The sequence below is a fragment of the Bufo bufo genome, chromosome 2 (genome assembly GCF_905171765.1).
Source record: "Bufo bufo chromosome 2, aBufBuf1.1, whole genome shotgun sequence".
Taxonomy (NCBI): Eukaryota; Metazoa; Chordata; class Amphibia; order Anura; family Bufonidae; genus Bufo; species Bufo bufo.
The window spans coordinates 230,665,686-230,692,029 of NC_053390.1; the positions used below are offsets into that span (position 1 = coordinate 230,665,686).

Sequence of the window (26,344 nt, forward strand, 5' to 3'; positions counted from 1 at the left end):
AAGGTGACAAAAATGGCTTTTTTTTACACTGTTTTTATTTTTATTTTTTTATGATGTTTATCGGACAGGGTGGATGATGTGATATATTTATAGAGCCGGTCATTACGGATGCGGCAATACCTAATATGTGTGGGTTTTGTTAGTTTTTTATTATAAAATAAGGGGAAAGGGGCGTTTTTTTTTCTTTTTTACTTTATTAATTTTATTACTTTATTAATTATATTCAAAACACTTTTTTTTTAACTTTTTTTTTACTTTACTTTATTTATGACATTCACTTTTGGGGGTCTGATCCCCTCTGCAATGCATTACAATACATCTGTATTGTAATGCATTGCCTGTTAGTGTATGACACTGAGTCATACACTAACAGGTTGCCTAGGAGACCCAGCCTGAGGCTGGATCTCCTCGGCTCCCGTAGAAGGCAGTTCCCGATGCCATGCAAGGCATTGGGCAGTCTCTGCATGGCATCGGGCTGCCTTGTGTCGCATCGTGTCCCAGCCACAGAAGCGCGGGGACTCGATGCTCTCCCTCACCCGACACAAACCTCTTCTATGTCGTGGTGCCCGCGCGATCACTATGACGTACTATTACATCAAATTGCGGGAACTCAGTGGTTCCCATGACGTAACAGTACGTCAAAGGTCGGTAAGGGGTTAAAAGGTCAGGCTGTCTGCTTTTTGGTGGTAAACAAGTCTGGGTTTTTCCCTCCAAAACATGGTCGTCTTTAAACAAATGCTTTGCTGCATACCTCGGTTGTAACGAGTGGTTATTTCAGTCAACGTTGCTCTTCTATCAGCTTGAATCAGTCGGCCCATTCTCCTCTGACCTCTAGCATCCACAAGGCATTTTTGCCCACAGGACTGCCGCATACTGGATGTTTTTCCCTTTTCACACCATTCTTTGTAAACCCTAGAAATGGTTGTGCGTGAAAATCCCAGTAACTGAGCAGATTGTGAAATACTCAGACCGGCCCGTCTGGCACCAACAACCATGCCACGCTCAAAATTGCTTAAATCACCTTTCTTTCCCATTCTGACATTCAGTTTGGAGTTCAGGAGATTGTCTTGACCAGGACCACCCCCCTAAATGTATTGAAGCAACTGCCATGTGATTGGTTGACTAGATAATCACATTAATGAGAAATAGAACAGGTGTTCCTAATAATTCTTTAGGTGAGTGTATATCACAACATATATATAAAATGCCGTTACACAGTATTAAACAGTGCAACTTTAACTTTTAACTTTACATAGGGGATATAGGCAAATGTCCAAATGTTAAAGTACTCCCTGCTCCAGGGCACTACACATCCTGCTGCTACTCCCAATATTGTGCTCGTTGTGCTCCCCAGTGCCCCAAGTACTATACTGCTGAAAAATAGTGACCCTAGTAGACATAATTGGGGTCATTTATCAAACTGGTGTAAAGTAGAACTGGCGTTGTTGCCCATAGCAACCAATAATTTTCCCCACACTGCCCCATATAGTAATTTCCCCCACACTGCCCCATATAGTAATTTCCCCCACACTGCCCCATATAGTAATTTCCCCCACACTGCCCCATATAGAAATTTCCCTCACAATGCCCCATATAGTAATGTCCCTCACACTGCCCCATATAGTAATTACCCCCACACTGCCCCCATATAGTAATTTCCCCCACACTGCCCCCTATAGTAATTTCCCCCACACTGCCCCATATAGTCATTTTCTCCACACTTCCCCATATAGTAATTCCCCCCACACTTCCCCCATATAGTAATTTTCCCCACACTGTTCCCATATAGTAATTTCCCCCACACTGTTCCCATATAGTAATTTCCCCCACACTGCTCCATATACTAATTTCCCACACCCTGCCCCATATAGTAATTTCCCTCACACTGCCCCATATAGTAATTTCCCCCACACTGCCCCATATAGTAATTTCCCCCACACTGCCTCCATATAATAATTTCCCCCACACTGCCCCATATAGTCATTTCCCCCACACTGCCCCCATATAGTAATTTCCCCCACACTGCCCCCATATAGTAATTTCCCACACACTGCCCCATATAGTAATTTTCCCCCACACTGCCCCCATATAGTCATTTCTCCCACACTGCCCCATATAGTAATTTTCCCCACACTGCCCCCATATCGTCATTTCCCCCATACTGCCCCCATATAGTAATTTCCCACACTGCCCCATATACTAATTTCCCACACACTGCCCCATATAGTAATTTTCCCCCACACTGCCCCCACATAGTAGTCCCACCAAAGTAATTTGCCCCCACACTTACGCCATGTAGTAGTTTGCCCCACACTGCCCCCATGTAGTAGTTTGCCCCCACGCTGCCCCCATGTAGTAGTTTGCCCCCAGACTGCCCCCAATAAGTAATTTGCCCCCACACTGCCCCCCATGAAGTAGTTTACACCCACACTGCCCCCCAAAGTAATTTTCTCCCACACTGCCCCCATGAAGTAGTTTGCCCCATGTAGTCATTTACCCCCACTGTACCTGCAGTAATATGTCCTCCTGTGCCCCCCAGTAATGCCCCCCCAAAGTTGGCACACAAAAAAAATATATGAAAAAGGCCTGAAGTTTATGTCGGTGATGATCGGCGGGGGGGGGGTGAAAGGGAACTTAGTGCTCCCAAGCACGGAGCAGTATGTGGGCGTTTGGGTCAGCGTTGGGCCCCCCAGCGATGTCGGGCCCGGGGCTGCCGTCCCGAATGCCCCTATTATAATCTGCCAAATATATACGACATATTACGACATGCTTCAGATTTTGAGATATACTGAAAATCCTAATGAAGGGCATGTAGGCACTATAAAACACCATAGAAATCTATAGGTGTAGTATTATAACTTTCTGCAACCATGAGCAGGTATAGAGCTCTTATATGCACATATGCAGAGGCCAGACTCTAAAAGCAGAGGAACTTCCAAAAGACACACACATTTATTTTTTTTATTTTTTTTGGGGGGGGGGGGGTGAGGGTTGCGTTTTTGTGCCGTTTTGCAGCACCAGAAGTTTTATGGAAGTCTATGGGAAATAATAAATGCAGAACAAACAGGCATCTTTTGTTGTGACATTTTTTTCACAAATCATAACATCCTCTTTTTCTCCCATAGAGCTTCAATATTTTTTTTTTCACATCTTCAAAAACAAATGTGTTTTGGGATTTGTTTAATGACGCTTTTTTTTCTTATCTAATGTTTTTTTTCCCCATACAGCTCTATAAAGGATGGGACATTACAGGGGACACATACTTCTGTCTAAAGAAATGCTAGGCATGCAAAAAAAAGACAGGTGCTAAAATGTATTATATGGTCAAAAAGACCTCAATAAATGACACAAAAATGGTGATGGTGTGAGATAGGTTTTTATATATTGCGAACATCCTGTAGTACACATTTTTGTCCACAAGGTGGCAGCTAACCAGATGTGTGAACTTCTGTACATTTCTTTGTTTCTAAGACAACTGTAGGCAGAAGGTTGAATGCTATTTGCAGTTTTCAAATCTATCTATGAACTCAGAGTTGAAGTTGCTGAAACCACTCCTATCAAGTTAAGGAACCAATAGTCTCTACTTAAGGAACACCCCTTTTGTGATGTCATGTCTGCTATTTAAGTGAATGTATCTTGAATAAAGCTCTCTTGCTCAGGGGGATGAGAAGATCTTTTCATGAAACCAACTTGTGTGTCTGGTCTCATTATAAAAGCAGTATCGCACCACACAAAGAAGATGAGAATCGCTTAAATTGTGATAACAATGGTCAGGTGTTCTTTGAGGTGTTTTTCTTTTTTTTTTGGGGCCCCCCAAAAAACCTCAGTACCACACCTGTGTGTAAAGAAACCCTTAAAGTGGTTGGTCAACTTCTAGTGATTGTTAATTAATGTGTTTTTAAGATGACTATAAGTTACTGCCTTTGTTGAAATTCTGCACCATTTTCTATATTTCAGGAGGTACGCCCTCTTGTCTGCCAAGTCTTTTATGCTGTACACACAGAGGTCTTTTCCATAAAATGGCTGCTGATGGAGGGTCATGTGACAAGGCAAATCACCTCCATGTCTCCTTTAATCAGATATATTGCACCTGCCCTTGTACTGTTGGGAGTTGGGTTGCAGGTGCAGTGTGTTTGAATAGAGGAGGCTGAGGGATGTGTCCGGTCACATATTCCTCCATCAGGGGCCATATTATGGACAGGAACTCTGCGTGGACAGCACAGAAGATTTGCCAAAGAAGTAGACATAGTTTATAAAATGTAGCAAGTGGCACAGATAATCAACAAAGACTGAATTAGCAATTCAATATAGTTATTTTACATACACATTGGTCACAAGTAACCAGAGAGTGAACAACCCCTTTAATAAGTCTGAAGAACATCTCGTCTCAATAGGAAACTCCTCTCATCACTTACAGCAAAATTATGTGCTGTTGTATTCATGACATTCAAAGGAGTTCAGAACTGAACCCAGACATACCCATATTTTCACCCAGGCAGCCCCCCTGACGTTAGCATCGGACCATTTTGTTTACAATAACACACTGCTGGATGGAAGCATCCTGATGGGCGTGCTTTAAAGCTGACCTAGCCGTTTTACTGGCTAGGGCAGCGCTAAAGCCCGCCCATCAGTGCCAGTGATGTCACCGGGCTTCCTGACAGCCCCATGGAGAGCCCGGTTCATCAATTAAACTCCTGAAAATGCCTTTGCCCTGCGCGATTTAGCGCAGGGCAAAGGAGAGCATCGGAGAATGAACTGCTCCGATGCTCAAGTCAGGGGGGCTGTCTGGGTTCAGCTCTGAACCCGGACAACCCCTTTAAGCTTAGCTAATACATTTGCATTTGCAGTGAGGGCATCAGGAAATATGTACTTCTGCCACCAAAACCCCCTGTATAATCTACTAAGCAGTTTCTGTGTTATTCTCTTCCATCAGCCCTTGTTCTACTGTCCAGAACTTAGCAAGCAAAGGAAGCAGAGTAACATAGGACTATTGGATAAAACTATGCACTGGAATTGTTTGGAGACACATAGATCTGCATAAGAATTGTAAACCCAAAAAGGTAGAATATTATTAATCAAGACTATTTATTTCCAAAGGTATTTTTCTACTTAGTTAGTATGTATATAATTCATTCAAACACTGCACAGTAGATAAGACTGAAGATCACCAAATACATCAGACCACCTTAGGCTAATTGTACACTGCTCAAAAAAATAAAGGGAACACTTAAACAACACAATATAACTCCAAGTCAATCACACTTCTGTGAAATCAAACTGTCCACTTAGGAAGCAACACTGAGTGATAATCAATTTCACATGCTGTTGTGCAAATGGATAGACAACAGGTGGAAATTATAGGCAATTAGCAAGACACCCCCAATAAAGGAGTGGTTCTGCAGGTGGTGATCACAGACCACTTCTCAGTTCCTATGCTTCCTGGCTGATGTTTTGGTCACTTTTGAATGCTGGCGGTGCTTTCACTCTAGTGGTAGCATGAGACGGAGTCTACAACCCACACAAGTGGCTCAGGTAGTGCAGCTTATCCAGGATGGCACATCAATGCGAGCTGTGGCAAGAAGGTTTGCTGTGTCTGTCAGCGTAGTGTCCAGAGCATGGAGTTGCTACCAGGAGACAGGCCAGTACATCAGGAGACGTGGAGGAGGCTGTAGGAGGGCAACAACCCAGCAGCAGGACCGCTACCTCTGCCTTTGTGCAAGGAGGAACAGGAGGAGCACTGCCAAAGCCCTGCAAAATGACCTCCAGCAGGCCACAAATGTGCATGTGTCTGCTCAAACGGTCAGAAACAGACTCCATGAGGGTGATATGAGGGCCTGACGTCCACAGGTGGGGGTTGTGCTTACAGCCCAACACCGTGCAGGACGTTTGGCATTTGCCAGAGAACACCAAGATTGGCAAATTCGCCACTGGCGCCCTGTGCTCTTCACAGATGAAAGCAGGTTCACACTGAGCACATGTGACAGATGTGACAGAGTCTGGAGACGCCGTGGAGAACGTTCTGCTGCCTGCAACATCCTCCAGCATGACCGGTTTGGCATTGGGTCAGTAATGGTGTGGGGTGGCATTTCTTTGGAGGGCCGCACAGCCCTCCATGTGCTCGCCAGAGGTAGCCTGACTGCCATTAGGTACCGAGATGAGATCCTCAGACCCCTTGTGAGACCATATGCTGGTGCGGTTGGCCCTGGGTTCCTCCTAATGCAAGACAATGCTAGACCTCATGTGGCTGGAGTGTGTCAGCAGTTCCTGCAAGACGAAGGCATTGATGCTATGGACTGGCCCCCCCGTTCCCCAGACCTGAATCCAATTGACAACATCTGGGACATCATGTCTCGCTCTATCCACCAATGTCACGTTGCACCACAGACTGTCCAGGAGTTGGCAGATGCTTTAGTTCAGGTCTGGGAGGAGATCCCTCAGGAGACCGTCCGCCACCTAATCAGGAGCATGCACAGGCATTGTAGGGAGGTCATACAGGCACGTGGAGGCCACACACACTACTGAGCCTCATTTTGACTTGTTTTAAGGACATTACATCAAAGTTGGATCAGCCTGTAGTGTGTTTTTCCACTTTAATTTTGAGGGTGACTCCAAATCCAGACCTCCATGGGTTAAAAAATTTGATTTCCATTTTTTATTTTTGTGTGATTTTGTTGTCAGCACATTCAACTATGTAAAGTATTTCAGAAGAATATTTAATTAACTCAGATCTAGGATGTGTTATTTTTGTGTTCCCTTTATTTTTTTGAGCAGTGTATGATTGTAGGGAGTCCCACCAATCAGCAGAATGAAGGAGCAGTGATGTCCACATAAGTATGGTTGCAGATAGTATTGGTGCTAAAATGACAGATACCGCCTCACTACTATGGACGCAATGTTATGCTGGGTACTCCAGAAGCATCACAAACCCCTTTGTTCTGTTGATTGGTGGGGGTTCTAAGGATAAGCCATCAAGGTAATATCCCGGAAAAAAGGGAGAGTTGTCCCTCCAAGGGAGAATGGTGCAACCGCACCTCTTACCAAATACTGTTTAAAAAACGTAAATATCTGAAAATCAAAGGGGCAGTGACATATTAAAATATAACTTTTAATGGTATAAATTACAATATCCCAAAAACAGGGAAGAATGACCCCTTACAAACATAAACAGACAGACATAGTCGGGACCCTAGACGCATGTATCCTGTGGTGAAACGGGTCACGCTAGGTGGGGTCCCACAGTCAGACTCTTGTTATGGGGGTGTTGGGTCTGACTAAACATCTGAAAAGATGAGAACTGCAAAACCTTAGATATGTGGACCCCAAGAGTCGAATGGAGACACGTAATGGTGAAGACTAACGTCAGAGTCCTGTGGACCTATGCAAGGACTATGACGGTGCCTATTGTGGGTAAGATAACAAGGAAAGATCTTACCGGTGAAGATTCATAAGCTGCGCTATTCACCGAGCACAGGATGTCGTTGGAAAGGAAGGTCTTTTCCAGATCGTAGATTCTGAGTCAGGTGTCCTTTTTAGGGGGAGGTCTTCGGGTAGTTAGTCATATGTCGCAGAGAGCCTCAGGGAGGTAAACTGCCCCTGTTGCACCCTACTTGACCTGTTAAAACCCTAATGCCCTAACAAGGGATCCGTGCCCCGCAAGGGGTGGTCCTGTCCGGAACCTTACCCTGGTCTAAGGTCCCTGTAAGACCCTGCCGGGGTGATTGGATTGTGGATGGACACCTGGTATAGTAGTAGTAAAAAACGTAACGTAATGGAGTTGGTATATTCACCTATCCCTACGCGTTTCATCAAATGAACATACCTATGGGTTAATCACAATAAACCCCATGAATCGTCAGGGGACAAGGGGTGACACTATTGGAGCTGACCTCAACTGCAAAGTGTAAATAAAGTATTGCTAAGCAGGAGAGGGCAGACTGGCTCAGGCAACTTGGTAGTATGTGGCGTACTTTCACAGTATACCTGGAGTGCGTATGGCAAATATCCAGGAACACCTGTAACACACAAAGGTACAAGGGAAAACCCTCTAAACAGAACCGTCTTATGCTAATTATAATACACATAGAGATGCACCGGCAGACCCCATTAAAAAAGGACCTGCAAACAATGCACCAAAGGTCATAAAGAGTAAAGTGTATAGTGTATCTACTTACATTCTACCTAGAGTGCGTATGGCGATAATCTAGGTGAGCCGGCGTGAGAAGAGATGTGTCATGTCAGCAGGCTAGCATCTGGCAGCGCTGTTTGGCGCGCTGACTCTATTTCAAAGAAGGGGAGAGGCGGAGATTAGTCCGCGCATGCGCGCACGGGACATTGCCGCGGGTGTGACAAGCAAGCATCACGTGTTGCGGCATGTGTCACGTGAGCGCAGGAGTTGGCGCACTGCCATCGGTTGTCACTACCAGAGCTTTGGGACGTTCTCACAGCTCTGTTTCTCCACTCCTGTGATGATGTCACTACTAGAGCTGGGAGGAGTTTTCTGTTTCCTTCCTCCCAGCTGTTCCTCCTCCGTTTGATTTCCCTGCCTTTATATTCCCCCTCCTCCTATTGTAGGTGTGGATTATATTTCTCATTTGGGTTGTAGCTCTTGCTTGAGTATCTTCCCTTGTATGCTATCCTTTCACTGGACCTGTGTTCTGATGCAGCAAGTACTCCGGATATTGCCAGCCTGTCTTTGGATCCGTCTTCACTGCGGCTGCAGCCCTTCAGCTAAGTGTGCAGACATTGCTGTGTATCTGTGTGTTTTCTGACTGGATCCGAGGCGACCACGGTTCCCTCCATATACTGAGCAGGGCACCGGTGGCCGTGCCCCTTCCACTATTGTAGGGTTTACAGTGGTCATCAGTATTAGGTACGCGGGCATGCCTCCTTCCACCATTTGGATCCGGGCATGGGCTTAGCAGCATAGGGAGAGCTTTTGAGGGTCTGACAGGGGTCACCCTTTATCCTCCCTAGTTTGGGTCCGGTCAGTAGCTCTATTTTCTGTGCATGCTCTTGTTGCTCACATACCGCCGTTACATCGGTACATGTCAGTGCAGTCTGGCCATACGCACTGCTACCCGAGGGAAGCCTGTTGCAGGGGGCAGATACAACGAAGCGCTCAGTTACTCAAAGTGGGTGGAGCTGGACAACGTATCAGTGCCCAGCTACTACAAAACCACTCACATATATACTTAGGTGGGGTCATGGTCAAAGACCCCACCAGTGAAGGACAACAGGGTTGACATTAAAGGCAGGGAAACCACATTTACTAGAAGGGACCGTATTGAGGAGTGAGTAAGTAACTGACTCCTAACCCACAAATGGGGGTGATAAACAACAATGTTAAAAAGGTATCAGGAAATAAAGTGTATGTAGGTAATGAGACGTCATACACTTATCAGGAGGGTATATTTGGGCTTATGTCTGACGCTTATGGGTGGCGGGATGGCGCTCATCCGCCCCAGACCAGCTTAGTATAGTACAGGCTGAAGCAAATGCAGGTCTAGAACGTGACCCCATCAAAGGAAGCATCCAAACTGTAGCTGGTCATTAAGGCCATGGGGGTTGGTGGTATTCAATTTGAAGATCCACCAACATTCCCTTTGGAGTATACGTTTATCCCAGTCTCCCCCCCGCTGAGGTTTCGGGACATGCTCGATGCCCATAAACGCCACGGCTGAGGTCCGGCCGCCATGATATGTCTCGCCACCGGGGTGTCTATGTCATTGCATATGTCCCCAATGTGTTCACCCATACGTTTGCGTATTTCCAGAATGTTATTAATTGTGATATAAATAGATAAAAGTTGTTCATACAATTACCCACATTTCTTGGGATGTGCAGTTTTATACTTTCTGTGAAAAGATAATGGTATTTTCCCTACTGAAGAGCCGTGTGGTGCATGAACTTGTGCTAGATTCCATACTTGGCTGACAAATAAATTCTGTAATTGTTTTTGGTTGTGATAATACCTCAATTAACCAAGCAGTGCTGAGATGTTCCAAGAAAATGATCAAAATAAAAAAAAATAAAAAAGCCCAAAAAAGAATCAATTACAGTGACTAGAAAATGTGCCAATTAACAACACTTAACTTGGAAGTGTCACTAGCGATGCTTGTTATAAATTTCAGTATGCAGAAAAAGTCTAGTCTAGACATTAACCGAGATGAACAAACATCAGCATTCACCAGACAGAGGTTTGCTGGCAAGAGCAGAATAATCACATCCAACATCCAATATTTAATCGGAGCATCTAAATAACATCATATATCTGTATACAGCTGCTTTTCTAATAGTCACTTAGCTACCTGGAACTCTAACAAAGTGCAAACAGTACAGACCAGTCGCGGCCAAAAGTTTTGAGAATGACACAAATATTAGTTTTCACAAAGTTTGCTGCTAAACTGCTTTTAGATCTTTGTTTCAGTTGTTTCTGTGATGTAGTGAAATATAATTACACGCACTTCATACATTGTTTGCATCACATATTAGTAGAGCAAATAAAAAATAAAATAAAAACTATTGAGAAAAAGATATGGATCGAACATCCACATGCCATGCATTGATCTATTGCTTCCCAGCATAATTTATAAACATGTACACGAGACACTTAATATACGTTTTAATTGCATAGGTCCATTCATCACATCAAGGTGGCTTCTATTGAATGAGTCCCTACTCTAATATGGCACAGCTCCACATGGTGACCACCGCACCTACAGGCGGCGAGAAGAGGGACCCACTGAAAAAATGCCACCTTGACATGATGAGTGGGTCTATGCATTTTGATCAAAATGTATACTAAGTGCCGGATGTTCATAAATGTCGCTGAGAACCAATAGATCAATGTATGGCATGTATGTGCAATCAACATATTTGTCTCCATAGTTTGGCAAATAAAAAAGTCACTAAGCACTGAATCTTCACTTGAAAGGGTTGAAGCTGCAGAACCCTGCACTACCACTATTAACCCCTTAATGCAGAACGCCGTACCTGCACAGCGGAATTATCGGGTGGGCACCGGAGCGGTGCGCGCCCGATCACTGCAGGGGTCCAGCAGTCTCTAGTAGCCGGGCCCCTTCTGTATCGACCGGCATCGCTGTTTACAGCGATGCCGGCGGAATAACCACTTCTATGCCGCGGTCTGCGCTGACCGCGACACAGAAGTGGTTTGCGGCGGGTGAGTGATCGAGTCCCCGAGCTGCTGTGGCGGGGACCCGATGCGTGACAAGGCAGCCAGATGCCGTGCAGAGGCTGCCTAATGCCCTGCACGGCATCTGGACCTGCCTTCTACGGGAGCCGAGGAGATCCAGCCTCAGGCTGGGTCTCCTAGGCAACCTGTTAGGCCTCTTTCAGACGGGCGTTGCGGGAAAATGTGCGGGTGCGTTACGGGAACACCCGCAATTTTTCCGCGCGAGTGCAAAACATTGTAATGCGTTTTGCACTCGCGTGAGAAATATCGCGCATGTTTGGTACCCAAACCTGAACTTCTTCACAGAAGTTTGGGCTTGGGATCGGTGTTCTGTAGAAGACGGGCAGCGCGATCAAGTGGACTAAGGTGAGTTAAATTTATTTATTTTTTTAACCCCTCCAGCGCTATTTTACTATGCATTCTGTATTCAGAATGCTATTATTTTCCCTTATAACCATGTTACAAGGGAAAATAATAATGATCGGGTCTCCATCCCGATTGTCTCCTAGCAACCGTGCGTGAAAATCGCACCGCATCCGCACTTGCTTGCGGATGCTTGCGATTTTCACGCAACCCCATTCACTTCTATGGGGCCTGCGTTGCGTGAAAAACGCAGAATATAGAGCATGCTGAGATTTTCACGCAACGCACAAGTGATGCGTGAAAATCACCGCTCATGTGAACAGCCCCATAGAAATGAATGGGTCAGTATTCAGTGCGGGTGCAATGCGTTCAACTCACGCATCGCATCCACGCGGAATACTCGCCCGTGTGAAAGGGGCCTTAGTGTATGACTCAGATGTATTGTGCAATTATGGCAAAATAAACGGGCAACAAGGCGCTCATAGGGTAGTAGTTTTTGGTATCAGATTTAGAGAGTGTACTGTTTCAATTATTACACTCACCTTCTGGTGTTGTGCTTGTGTCAGTACAACACTTGCAAAGGCGGAGGGGGGAGAGAGAGGGTCGATCAAAGGGGGGTATGCTGCCGTTATCTTCTCAATCCTTGGAGTTGCCAGCACTCCAGAGGAGTGATGTAGAATACTGAAAAAGAACTGTGTACTAACTCGTACACAATGTGATACCTCCTGGCGCAAAACCACAACTGCGAGTGACGTCTTTTTAAAAGTTATTTATTCATTCGAGTCACTCGAATGAATAAATAACTTTTAAAAAGACGTCACTCGCAGTTGTGGTTTTGCGCCAAGAGGTATCACATTGTGTACGAGTTAGTACACAGTTCTTTTTCAGATGTATTGTATGACTCAGATGTTAGTGTATGACTACAGATGTATTGTAATGCATTGCAGCGGGTATCAGACCCCCAAAAGTTGAAGTCCCAGAGTGGGACAGAAAAAAAGTTTTTAAAAAAAAGTTAAAAAAAGTGTTTTGAATAAAAAAATAAAGCTTCAGGTAAAAAAAAAAAAAAAACGCCCCTTTCCCCTGATTTTCTAATAAAAAATTGAAAAAAAAGAAAAACCGCACATATTAGGTATCGCCGCGTCTGTAACGAACGGCTCTATAAATATATCACATGATCCACCCCCTCCGATAGACACAATAAAAAATTTAAATTGTGTAAAAAAAAAGCCATTTTTGTCAACTTACATCACTGAAAGTGCAACACCAAGCGATCAAAAAGGCATATGCCCCCAAAAATAAAACCAAACAGTCACCTCATCCCACAAAAAATGAGCCCCTACATAGGACAATCGCCCAAAAAAAAAAAAAACTATGGCTCTCAGACGATGTTTTTTTGTTTCAAAAATGCTTTTATAGTGTTGAATGTAAAAAAAAAAATATTTATACATATTAGGTATCGCCTTGTCCGTAAAAACCTGCTCTATAAAAATACCACATGTTCTAACCCCTCAGGTGAACACCGTGAAAAAAAAAAAACATGGCTCTCAGAATATGGAGACACTAAAACATGATTTTTTTTGTTTCAAAAATGAAATCATTGTGTAAAACTTACATAAATAAATAAAAAATATACATATTAGGTATCTCCGCATCCGTAATAACCTGCTATATCAAAATATCACATGACCTAACCCCTCAGGTGAATACCGTAAAAAATTTAAATCAAAAAGGGTGAAAAAAAGGCCATTTTTTTGTCACCTTACATCACAAAAAGTGTAATAGCAAGCTATCAAAAAGTCATGCGCACCCCAAAATAGTGCCAATCAAACCGTCATCTCATCCCACAAAAATCATACCCTACCGAAGATAATCGCCGAAAAACTTAAAAAACTATGGCTCTCAGACTATGAAGACACTAAAACATGATTTTTTTTGTTTAAAAAATGAAATCATTGTGTAAAACTTACATAAATAAAAAAAGTATACATATTAGGTATCACCGCATCCATAATAACCTACTCTATAAAAATATCACATGACATAACCCCTCAGGTGAATACCGTAAAAAAATAAAAATAAAAACGGCGTAAAAAAAGCCATTTTTTGTCACCTTACATCACAAAAAGTGTAATAGCAAGCGATCATAAAAGTCATACGCACCCCAAAATAGTGCCAATCAAACCGTCATCTCATCCCGCAAAAATCATACCCTACCCAAGATAATCGCCCAAAAACTGAAAAAACTATGGCTCTCAGACTATGGAGACACTAAAACATGATTTTTTTTGTTTAAAAAATGAAATCATTGTGTAAAACTTACATAAAAATAAAAAGTATACATATTAGGTATCGCCGCATCTGTAATAACCTGCTCTATAAAAATATCACATGACCTAACCCCTCAGGTAAATACCGTAAATAAAATAGTGCCAATCAAACCGTCATCTCATCCCAAAAAAAATGAGCCCCTACACAAGACAGTCGCCCAAAAAATAAATAAAACTATGGCTTTCAGAATGTGGAGACACTAAAGAATCTTTTTTTTTTTAAATGCTTAGTTATGTAAAACTGAAACAAACATAGTCATAGAAACAAATATAGTCATATTTGGTAGTGTCGCGTCCGTGACAACCTGCTCTATAAAAATACCACATGATCTAACCTGTCAGATGAATGTTGTAAATAACAAAAAATAAAAACTGTGCCAAAACAGCTATTTCTTGTTACCGTGCCTCACAAAAAGTGAAATATAGAGCAACCAAAAATCATATGTACCCTAAAATAGTACCAACAAAACTGCCACCCTATCCCGTAATTTCTAAAATGGGGTCACTTTTTTGGAGTTTCTAATCTAGGGGTGCATCAGGGGGGCTTCAAATGAGACATGGTGTCAAAAAAACAGTCCATCAAAATCTGCCTTCCAGAAACTGTAAAGGGTTAACAAAGTTTGTAAAACCAGTTTTGAATACCTTGAGGGGTGTAGTTTGTAAAATGGGGTAATTTTTGGGTGGTTTCTATTATGTAAGCCTCACAAAGTGACTTCAGACCTGAACTGATCCTAAAAAAAGTGGGTTTTAGAAATCTGAAAAATTTCAAGATTTGCTTCTAAACTTCTAAGCCTTGTAACGTCCCCCAAAAAAAAATGGCATTCACAAAATGATCCAAACATGAAGTAGACATATGGGGAATGTAAATTAATAACTATTTTTGGAGGTATTACTATGTATTATAGAAGTAGAGAAATTGAAACTTGGAAATTTGCAAATTTTTCCAAATTTTTGGTAAATTTGGTATTTTTTTATAAATAAAAATGAAATTTTTTACTCCATTTTACCAGTGTCATGAAGTACAATGTGTAACGAAAAAACTATCTCAGAATGACTTGGATAAGTAAAAGAGTTTTAAAGTTATTCACACATATAGTGACACTGGTCAGATTTGCAAAAAATGTCCTGGTCCTTAAAGAGGACCTTTCACCGATTCTTACCCTATGAACTAAGTATACAGACATGTGGAGCGGCGCCCGGCGATCTCACTGCACTTACTATTATCCCCGGGCGCCGCTCCGTTCTCCTGCTATGTCCTCCGGTATCTCCGTTCCCTAAGTTATGGTAGGCGGAGTCTGCCCTAGCGCTGGCCAATCGCATTGCAGAGCTCACGGCCTGGGAGAAAATAACCTCCTAGGCTGTGAGCTCTGCGCTGCGATTGGCCAGCGCTAGGGCAGACTCCGCCTACCATAACTTAGTGAGCGGAGATACCGGAGGGCATAGCAGGAGAACGGAGCGGCGCCCGGGGATAATAGTAAGTGCAGTGAGATCCCCGGGCGCCGCTCTACATATCTGTATAGTTAGTTCATAGGGTAAGAATCGGTGAAAGGTCCTCTTTAAGGTGAAAATGAGCCCGGTCCTTAAGGGGTTAAAGGGTTAGTGCCATGAAAAAAAAAATTCAAACCAGTACCTGGATCTGAATACTTTTGTAACTGCATATAACTAGAAATTTAGTATAGCCATTGAACTATTCAATAAAATGTAACTGCATAGTGTGCCTCCTGCTGTTTATTTCTTGCCCACCTCACTAATATGGTTGCACCAGCCATATCTTCTTTTAGAACCTGTGGTAGTTTCAGGGAAGGATCTACAGCAGAAAGAACATCTAGCAGATCAGTTAGAGAAATGAATGGGCAGATCTTTGGTTCCATATGAGGTACAGAGCTGGTTCTAAGTTTTGTTAGAAAGATATTGTCATGTTTTATTTGATGGCTGATTTTTTACCTCACTCGTGGAATAACCCCTTTACAGTAAGTAGATGGAGGGTAGATAAAGTATGCTGGAGTTGAGAGTTGGGCCCCCAAAAGATCTGATATTGATGGCCTATCCTCAGGGTAGGGGATCATTATTCTGATCCTGGAAAACCCCTTCAAAATAAATTTGCTTTAGCTCTCTTTAAACCATCTTAAAATATTCAGCTGTATCCCAAATAGCTGCATTGGAATATACTGAATTCTGTGATGGATAAAAATCCATTACGGAATACAAACTGCAATAAAATGGTTGCATGTTTTAATCACCTAGGGTGACTTAAAAAAAAAAAAGTTTTAAAAAATATTAAAATATATATATATATATATAAATATATTTTAATATATAAGAAGCATAAAGATTCAAACCATAGTGCCATACAATGGTTGCATACTGAGGTAATTCACAAAGTTAAGGTAACTCAATAAGTTACACAGAATTTCAATGACAAATGAATTACTCAGCTCAATCTATGTCTTTGCTTAACCTAAACACATCATGTTGCATAAATATAACATAACTGACCTGATGGATGAGTAGAAAACTCTGCATAGGCTTCCTTTCTTTCCCTCTGTTCCAAAGGAAGCTGCCATGGCATTTGGTGGGGCTTTGCAAGAAGTTTGACTTTGTAGGTTGTGTTGGGTTTTATGTTGATAAAGTGATACTTGTAACTTGCAGCCTTAACAATGTCATATTCCTCATCATTCAAGAATATAATGTGGCTATAATTGCTGTTGCTTGGGAGCCATGAAAGCTCAGCAGACATTGGGGTAATATTATCCACCTTAGGATGGGAAGGAGCAACAATAACATCTTTCCCAACCAACAAAGTGCACTGGAGCTCATCAGAGGTGCCCCGATCTGTGACTGTCTGAATTGATATACGGTATGTAACTGTGGCAAGATCCAGTTTTTCAAGTAGACATTTGGTTCTGCTTCCAAAGCTCAAAGTTGCACGGACTTCTTTTCCCACCAACACATTATAGCTGTGGATTGTACCCCAGCCCAGTGGCACTAGTGGTGGCTCCCAGCCCACAATAACACTTTTGGCGAGTTGTTTGATAAGGGTTATTTTCCGAGGATAAGGCACAATGTCTTCTCCAATCTCATCAATGTTCACTTCCATGGCCCCTGTGCCATTGTTCAGCACACTGGACTCTATGTGGATCGGTAGGGTAATTTCTAGCTTGTGTTCTCCTTGAAGAAGAGGAGCTGAGCGATTGAGGAAATTTTCTTCCTGTTCACTGGCTAAGGTGTTGGACACATGAAATTCTTCATTTTGAACAAAATCCACAAAATTTGAAGGTACAAGTCCCCTCTGGCCATCCAGCAATTCTCCTGTGTTATAAATACAGATATGGTTAAATGTCATCTAATCTCTCATGTAGACTGTGCTAAACTATGTATGCACTTTTTTGAGCAAAGCAGGGGTAATCACATATACAAGTAACTTTTTTTTTTAGGTGGGAACTCTATCTACCACTTTGGTGACGTCATGTTCAAATCTGACCGAGAACAATATCTGCATGGAGCTATGAATTAATTGCTGTCAGTTTGCAATGAAGGTCCAGATGCGTGTTACCAGTTGGGGATGCGTACCTGCACAGAATGACATTACCCAATCAGCGCTGCCAGTGCCAGACTGTGCAGGGACATACCTCCAACTAGTAACATTTCGGAATTTATTGCAAACCACTAGTAATTAATTCATAATGTCTAGCAAGTAGTTACAAAAACAGACAATTCAAGAGAGCTTACAGGTCCTTTTTAAGTAAATTAATTTCATAAGGAAAATAAAAATGACACAAGCAGTTATTCAGCTGTCCTTGACTGCATATGAAGTGTAAAATCGAAATACTGAAATACCTTCATAGAACCCATCCTCATCCATATCTCCATAAACATAGAGGTATTTTCCTGCCACCAGTGGAAGTTCTGCCTCTGGGTTTTCATTTGGTCCATCAAATGGATTATAACTGAGACAAAATGAAAGTGTGAAATAGAGAAGTTATATTACATTACCAAACTATCTTTAGCTAATATACTGTATTTCCATATTCCATCTCCAATAACTAAACCTATTCAAAATGAACCTTAAATGGTTAACGGGAAGTTGAGTGTGACCACTTACACTACAACACCTACAAAAAAGGAACCACGCAGATCGAATCTCATCTCATACAGATAACTTTATTGAAATGCTACATATAAAAATAGGAGAAATAGATGGAGGTTAAAATAGGACACACCTAAGAGAAAAGCAGTAGCCATCTGGTCACATGTATGTATATAGACACCCAAAGCTAGTACTACCACAAGGTGGCTAGCCAAGCATTGTAAAGCTTACAAAATAATACAAGAGGGATTATTACCCAAACTGCACTACAGTATAGTGGAACTGAAATATATTTGTAATCAACTGTACTAAACCAAAATGGCAAATGTGTGGCGAGACCGTGTTTCACCATATCTTTTTTCTGACACCATAAGAAGAAGCAACAGCCCACATGAAGCAATGACTTTGGGCACACAGTGACCATTTTGGTCAGTACAGTTAATATTCTTTCAGTTTTTTTAAAACTCAGTCTCGAGGTGAGTTAATCACTGTAAACCCTTGATCCCACTTCTTTGGCACTCAAAGTATGGCACAAATACAATAGTTTGTGAGCTAGAACGGCAAAGCAAGGTGTCTAACCATGTCTTCTGCAACACTACTTTGGTTCTTGCAGACCTGAAGGAAAAGTTGTAATATTAGAAGAAGATAGAGCTACCTCAACTAACTAGAAGCACGGGAGTGACGGGGGGCAACACTCCAGCTAAAAAGATGGAGATTCATTTATAAATTATATTACTAAAATACAAGAATGAAAGGCTCATGTATTGGATCAGCTAAACATACTAGTGTAGGTCATAATGTTCTAGAGCAGGGATGCCCAACCTGCGGCCCTCCAGCTGTTGCAAAACTACAACTCCCGTCAGAATTCATTATACATTGTGCCATGCAAGTGAATAGACATCATTCTTGGCAGAATATATTTCCAAAAATTAAATTTTTTTGGAACTAAAAATATATTTGTCGTGTTACCAATGGCAAACTCATATGTGGTAAGAACTGAGTATTACTCTATTACTTGCATCATATGGGAATTCTTTCAGAAATCTCTAGAACCCTTACACCAGAAGGGCAATTTTAGAGTTTAGGAAAATGGTCTATTTTAATTGTTACATGTTTGTAACTTGTGATCTGGAATTATTAACTATTAACTTATCATTATTGGATTTGTAGTGAATTTGCACTTCACTAATGGAATCTGAATGTGTGAAGGCGGCCTAAAACGGCTCAGATTTTCTACCAGGGTTCTATTGTTAGCCCTAGTTAGAAAGCTACTTGTTCATTTTGCAGCTTTATATTCTCATTAGAGCTGCACAAATACCATATTTTAATTGCAATATCTGTGCACCACAAATTTGCAATTACTTTTGTAATTCCAATCATTGATAATAAAGATAATTTTGTATAATTTTCTGAAAATTCGGCTTGCATCATCCTTTGCGTTATTGCAGTGTCTAAAATAATATACAGCATAGTAGATGAGCCTATATATATTTACAGGTTGGAACTGGGGTCATTACCTATAGCGTGCAATACAAAGGTGGACTTTCCCAGAGTATCTTTGCTTTGAGGTATTCGTATTCTGTTCATTATCCATCTGAAAAAAAAATGACACAAAGAAGCATTATTGTAGAGTTTGTTCTGTAGATGATAAAATAAATAACTGACAATTCATCATTAATATCTTTGACCAACAGAGTAGACTTACGTCTGATTCAAACCTGTGCCTTGGGCTGCCAGACCGGGATCGTGAGAGAAAAGTGGGTTTAACGGACAGCAGTTCTGGCTTGTCCCCTGTAATTTGAAGTGGGCGAATAAACTCAGAAATCAAGGACCTGCTACCAGTGGGACTTTCATGACCTGCATAAAAAATTGTATTTTACCACATAAGTATTAGGTGCCAGTTTTTGTAAAGAAAGGTTGAGCCCAAACAACAAAATAGCATGTAACAACTATAAGAAAGCTCCTTCATCTAGGAATTTTAATAAACAGCAAACTAAGCTGCAAAAAACAGTGTCAGGCAGCTGCTGCCAAAGCCAATAAGATAATGGGTTGCATCAAAAGGGGCATAGATGCCCGTGATGAGAACATAGTCCTACCACTTTACAAATCGCTAGTCAGACCACACATAGAGTACTGTGTACAGTTCTGGGCTCCTGTGAACAAGGCAGACATAGTAGAGCTGGAGAGGGTCCAGAGGAGGGCAACTAAAGTAATAACTGGAATGGGGCAACTACAGTACCCTGAAAGATTATCAAAATTAGGGTTATTCACGTTAGAAAAAAGACGACTGAGGGGAGATCTAATTACTATGTATAAATATATCAGGGGTCAGTACAGAGATCTATCCCATCATCTATTTATCCCCAGGACTGTGACGAGGGGACATGCTCTGCGTCCGGAGGAAAGAAGGTTTGTACACAAACATAGAAGAGGATTCTTTACGGTAAGAGCAGTGAGACTATGGAACTCTCTGCCTGAGGAGGTGGTGATGGTGAGTACAATAAAGGAATTCAAGAGGGGCCTGGATGTATTTCTGGAGTGTAATAATATTACAGGCTATAGTGACTAGAGAGGGGTCGCTGATCCAGGGAGTTATTCTGATTGCCTGATTGGAGTCGGGAAGGAATTTTTTTGCCGCCCTCTGGATCAACTTGCAGGATGACAGGCCGAACTGGATGGACAAATGTCTTTTTTCGGCCTTATATACTATGTTACTATGTTAGATGAGCAAATTTCTTGAAATTCGTTTTGGGCTCACTCCAACAAATGGGTCATCAGATTCGTCTGAATCGAAAGTGCCCCAATTGCCCTGAAAAGTTGCACATGACACTCTGGTGTCTGCTAGGACTATATTCAACCCCTCTCTCAGCATAAGTAATGTCAAAGTGGTAAGGTAACAAATTTCACAGATTTGTCCCTAAGCCAATCCTGTGTTACCTGCTGTATGCTTAGGGTCATTGTCTTGCTGGAAGGTGAACCTTCAGCCCAGCCTGAGGTCCAGAGCACTCTGGATCAGGTTTTCATTAAGAATATCACTGTACTTTGCTCCTCTCAGCTTTCCCATAACCCTGACCAGTTGCCCTGTCCATTGAGGAACTTCATCCAGGTAACACTATTTCTTTCTTGTAAATCCCTGAGGTGTCATCCATGTGCTATGACATGGCACCTTGGAGTCCCTCCCATATTGTATATGGTTGCCAGTGATGATTATTTACTTTTACTACTCTGTATGTGATGTGTCTGTTTTAACTTATATTTAATCACACTTATTAAATATTTTTTTTTTTAGCACTAAGCCTGTTAAGCCTATTTATTCTCAAATCGTCAAATTCACTTTTTAAAACAGTACAGACTGATGGGGAATATATATATATATATATATATATATATAGTGAAAGAAACTGACAGCACTCCCAGTAGAGAATAAGCTGTGGTTTATTCACCCATGTGGTACAGTGAGGCAACGTTTCAGCTCATGCATAGAGCCTTTCTCAAGCTTGAGAAAGGCTCTATGTATGAACTGAAACGTTGCCTCACTGTACCACATGGGTGAATAAACCACACTTATTCTCTACTGGGAGTGCTGTCCGTTTCTTTGACTACTACATTGGGTAAGGAGCTATACCCCTGGACATAGCATCTACTTCATTGTTGGCTTATCAGTGCCGCCATTTTTTCTTTATATATATATATATATATATATATATATATATATATATAGTAGGAAGGCGCAAGGGTCCGTCATTGACGGAAGGTATGTGTCACCGAGATTCCTGGCCTGGGTGAGGTAAGAGCCGGTAATTTCATATGTCAGCGGCAGCTAGTGCTGGCTGACATGGTTTTGCTATTTAGTATGGCTGTAAAGCCGATCCAGGCCGGCTCTTTCTGGGAGCAGCCAAAGTGCAGGGTGGGTGGCTGTTCCCCACGTTCCAGGCCGGGTCTTGATTTGGGCTATAAAACGCAGGCAGCACTGTCAGGTGGTGGGACTTTACTCCTCTCTGACAGTGAAGCTCTGTGAGTCTCTGTGTTGGGACCTGGGAGTTTGGGCTTGTGTAAAGGCCTGCTACCTTGTTGGCGTGAGTCCAAGGACTTCTGCATTGCTGCATGGTGTGAACAAACACCAGACTCAAGGTGACTGTTTTCCTTGAAACTGACTTTTTGTTTTGCTTATCCTTATGTGTGAATAAACACTGAACTGTTTAAGTTAAAAACGTTGTCGTTGCCTCTATACAGCGTCCGCAAGCCTGTCTACCAGAGCAAATCCCCAATATATATATATATATATATATATATATATACACACACACACAGAGAGAGCGAGAGAGACATAACAGCGCTATTATATCAAATAATACCAGATATTGGCCCACAGAGTCCATAGATGTCAAAAATACATGTAAAGAAATAGATACAATATATGAACAGTAGTAATCAGTCGGCACTCTGGAAGGTGTTGCTCATACCCTGGGTTGCAGGCCCATACATCCAAGTAGAAGAAGTGGATCAGCACTCACTTTTTGATGCTAACAAATCTTCACTCTATTGCCATAAACAAAATACAATCAGATATGACGCATCAGGCTGTTTAGCCGAAACGCGTCACATCTGCCTGTATTTTGTTTATATGCTGATCTACTTCTACTAACATGTCAGTTTATGAAATTTCTTCCCTCAGATATTACATCATCAACTTTGAGTGTTGTTGGTCGCTGAGTGATGAGGTGCATTCAAAGTCACCAATGCTCTGCTGACTTAATAACTTCAGAGCTTAATATCTCCTGTGGCATTAACATCAGCATAAAAACTGTGGGCCAGGAGCTTCATGGCAAGGGTTTCCATGGCCAACAGCTGCATGCAAGCTTTACCAAGCACAATGCCAAGCATCAGATGGAGTGGTGTAAAGCATGTCACCACTGGACTCGGGAGCTGTGGAATCACCCTTCTCCATCTGCAAGTCAGATAGACAAGTGTGGGTTAGGCAAAATGCCAGGAGAATGTTACCTGCATCCATGCACTAAAAAGTTTGGTGAAAGAAAGATCTTAATGCCTCAGCATACCAAGACATTTTAGATAACTGTATGCTTTCAACTTTGACTGAATATTTTAGAGAAGACCTTTTTCTGTTCCAGCATGACTGTGACACAGTGCATAAATCAAAGCATGGTTAGGTGAGTTGGTTGTGCAAGAACTGGACAGGCCGCACATATGCCTGACCTCAACCCCTTCAAACACTGTTGGGATGAGCTAGAATTGAGATTGTGAGCCAGGCCCATGTCTTTCTCAATTATATTCAAAATATTTTTGTAGATGAACACAAACTTTGGAGAAGACTGGAATATTATGTTTTTTTGGCGACTATGACAAACACAACTTTGCACACAAGTTTTGCACTGGGAAGACTACACTAGAGTGATGATAGGGTTCATGGACAGATGTAGAGCTGCTTTATAATTCTGGTCAACCCCATTACATTTGAGCCACAGTATGGGAAGATTTTATTGTTTCTGGATTGGTCAGGTAATTGTCATCTGAAAAAATGACGATAAATTTAGTGGGATGAGAATGAACAAATTGCAAAAAAAATAAAACATTAAAATTTAAGTTTTAAATTCACTACAGTTTATTGAATTCCCAACCCTATTGCCAGACATGACTGTTGTTAATATTCATAGACACTAACACTTTTCTAAGTTATTGGAGTGATGCCGATTGTTCCCAAGACAGCAGAACCGGACTTCACCTATAGCAGCTGCCTTTCCTGGGTACTAACTGTGTTTCCCTGGCCTCAGATACCCTCAGGACTTACAGTAGTCCTGAAAAGGATAACAACTAGATGGCTGCAAGAATAAAATCATGAAGCATGTATCAACACTGGCAGACAAGTACACAGAAGTAAGCTCACTTATAGATAGCAGAAATTGAATGACGATAGCAAAAAGGATGATGGAGATGGTAGTCCAGCAAATAGCAATTGATCAGATGGAAGATGGTGATGATATATAGGTTTACGAGCAGATGAATGATGGTGAACAGAAATAAATGACACTGACAGAAACTGACCCTGATCTGTAATATAAATCCAGTAATACAGCCAGAGACAAATTAGAAACTCAATTCAGTAACCAGACAAGGATGGCAGCAATGAAAATCAGAAGGACTACAGATCACACAGTGCACTAACGCTACACCCAGCCACGAAAGATCAGAAAACATGAATTTCAAGGAAAGTTAACTGATCAAAAACCCCTCTCTAAATTAACCAGACTGAGTAAAGCAATCATCTAACCCAGATTCGAGTCGAAGGCAGTTGCATAGCAAGTACAATACCACAACAATGCTAGTAAACCTCCCTGAAATCCCTGTTACCTGTGACTGGATTTGCCTTTGCACATTTTTGTGTGGAAAATTGGCAACATTGTACAGTACCAGCAAAGTGAGGGAGTTTTTAGCAAGTTTAGCATGGCTGAGATGACTTGTAGGTACAGAGGCATGCCATCAAGTATCCTCTTTCATCATAGACCTGCCTTCTCAAAGCCACTGCAGGGGCCCCCATAATTAACCATGTGCGAGCAGTTAATATTTGCATGTGGCTTTAAAACAGGCCCCAGAATAAATTTTACTTGTGGGCCCTAAGCATCCCAGTCCGACGCTGACTAGAATTATCTATAGCAGGGGTCAGGTGAGCTACAACTCCCAGTATGCACTCTAGCTCAGAAGTTCTCAAAACTACCGTGTGAATGAATGGAGTATGCTTGGAGTTGCTGTTTTGTAACAGGTGGAGTACCAGAGGTTTCCTACCCCTAATTTATAGGAATGGTATACCTGAACCTACAAGTGGCCTGTGGAAAGAACACCTGGTAGAGCGAAATATAACATATACAGAGCAGACATTTCTAGATTGACAGGGCATTAAGTAAGCAACTGCAGCAAAGCCACAGTCCGTGACTGTGGGGATCAGAACCTTTTAAAATGTATGTATATATAATATCACCCCCCCCCCCCCCCGTGGGCTCCAGCCCTCATTGTGCCCCCCTAATTTCAGAATGACCGGCGGCCGCGCTGTTGATCCCCCTTCCGCACCGATCTGTTTCAGGATGGCCGAGCGGTTAGCAGAGTGTCAGTTATAATATACAGCTCACATTCTGCTTGTTACCATAGGGACTGCTGTATGGAAGGGGTTAAGAGATGGAGGGAGCTCCCTCCCTCTCCCATCGGGCTGCTGCTGTGCTGTAGCAGCGGCCGATGCTTGATGGGTTAACAGAGGGAGGGAGCTCCCCCCCCCTTCAGGTGCTGCGCTGCTGTGGCAGCGTCCCGATGGTTACCATGGCAACCTTCACAGGGATCCGGCTTGCCTTGGTATAGCTGATCAGGCTCCTGCTAAAGGCTTACTGTGAGTGATAATGCACTGCAGAACACTATACAGTGTACTGAAGTGTATTGTAAACCATCAGATCCACTGGATCTTCAAGAACCAAGTAGGTCTGGGTAAAAAATTTTTTTACAAAAAGTTAAAAAAAAGTTTAAAAATAAATAAAAAAAATTCTTATAGCTTTTATATATAAAATAAAAATGAAAAAAGTGTCCATTTCCCAAAATAAAGTAAAAAAAAATTATGGTATCGCCGCGTCCGTATCGACTAGCTCTATAAAAATATCACACATTTTTTTGTCACCTTACATCTCTAAAAGTAAAACACCAAGCGATCAAAAAGGTGTATGCCCCCCAAAATCATACCAATCTAACTGTCACCTCACCCCGCAAAAAATGAGCACCTACCTAAGATAATCGCCCAAAAAATAAAAAAAACTATGGATCTCAGACTATGGAGACACTAAAACATGATTTTTTTTTTGTTTCAAAAATGCTTTTATTGTGTTAAATGTACAAACAAACAAAAAAGTTGATATATTAGGTATAGTAGTGTCCGTAACAACCTGCTCTATAAAAATACCACATGACCTAACCGCTCAGGTGAACACCATAAAAAAAAACGGTGTAAAAAAAGCAATTTTTTGTCACCTTACATCACAAAAAGTGTAATAGCAAGCGATCATAAAGTCATACGCACCCCAAAATCATACCAATCAAACCGACATCTCATCATGCAAAAAATGAGATCCTACCCAAGACAATCGCGCAAAAAATAAAAAAAACTATGGCTCTCAAAATATGGAGACACTAAAACATGATTTATTTTTTATCCAAATATGCTGTTATTGTGTAAAACTTAAATAAATAAAAAAGTAGACATATTAGGTATCGCCGCGTCCGTAAGAACCTGCTGTATAAAAATATCATATGACCTAATCCCTCAGATGAACACCGAAAAATAAAAAATAATAAGTGTGTAAAAAAAAAGCCATTATTTGTCATCTT

General features: G+C 41.9%; 1 protein-coding gene across 14 annotated transcripts in view; it reads right to left on the minus strand.

The window, feature by feature from the left end:
* Positions 1–26,344, minus strand: part of RIMBP2 (RIMS binding protein 2) — a 573,825-nt gene that overhangs the window by 145,814 nt on the left and 401,667 nt on the right. For all 14 annotated transcript variants that reach the window (XR_005776163.1, XM_040416249.1, XM_040416247.1 and 11 more), the window contains 4 exons: positions 19,674–19,825; positions 19,486–19,562; positions 17,719–17,828; positions 16,378–17,190 (listed from right to left, as the gene is read on the minus strand). Coding sequence is in view for 13 of the 14 variants with exons in the window: in XM_040416249.1 (XP_040272183.1) it covers positions 16,378–17,190; positions 17,719–17,828; positions 19,486–19,562; positions 19,674–19,825 (1,152 nt within the window). In the remaining variant the exon portion in view is untranslated. The remainder of the gene's footprint in view (positions 1–16,377; positions 17,191–17,718; positions 17,829–19,485; positions 19,563–19,673; positions 19,826–26,344) is intronic.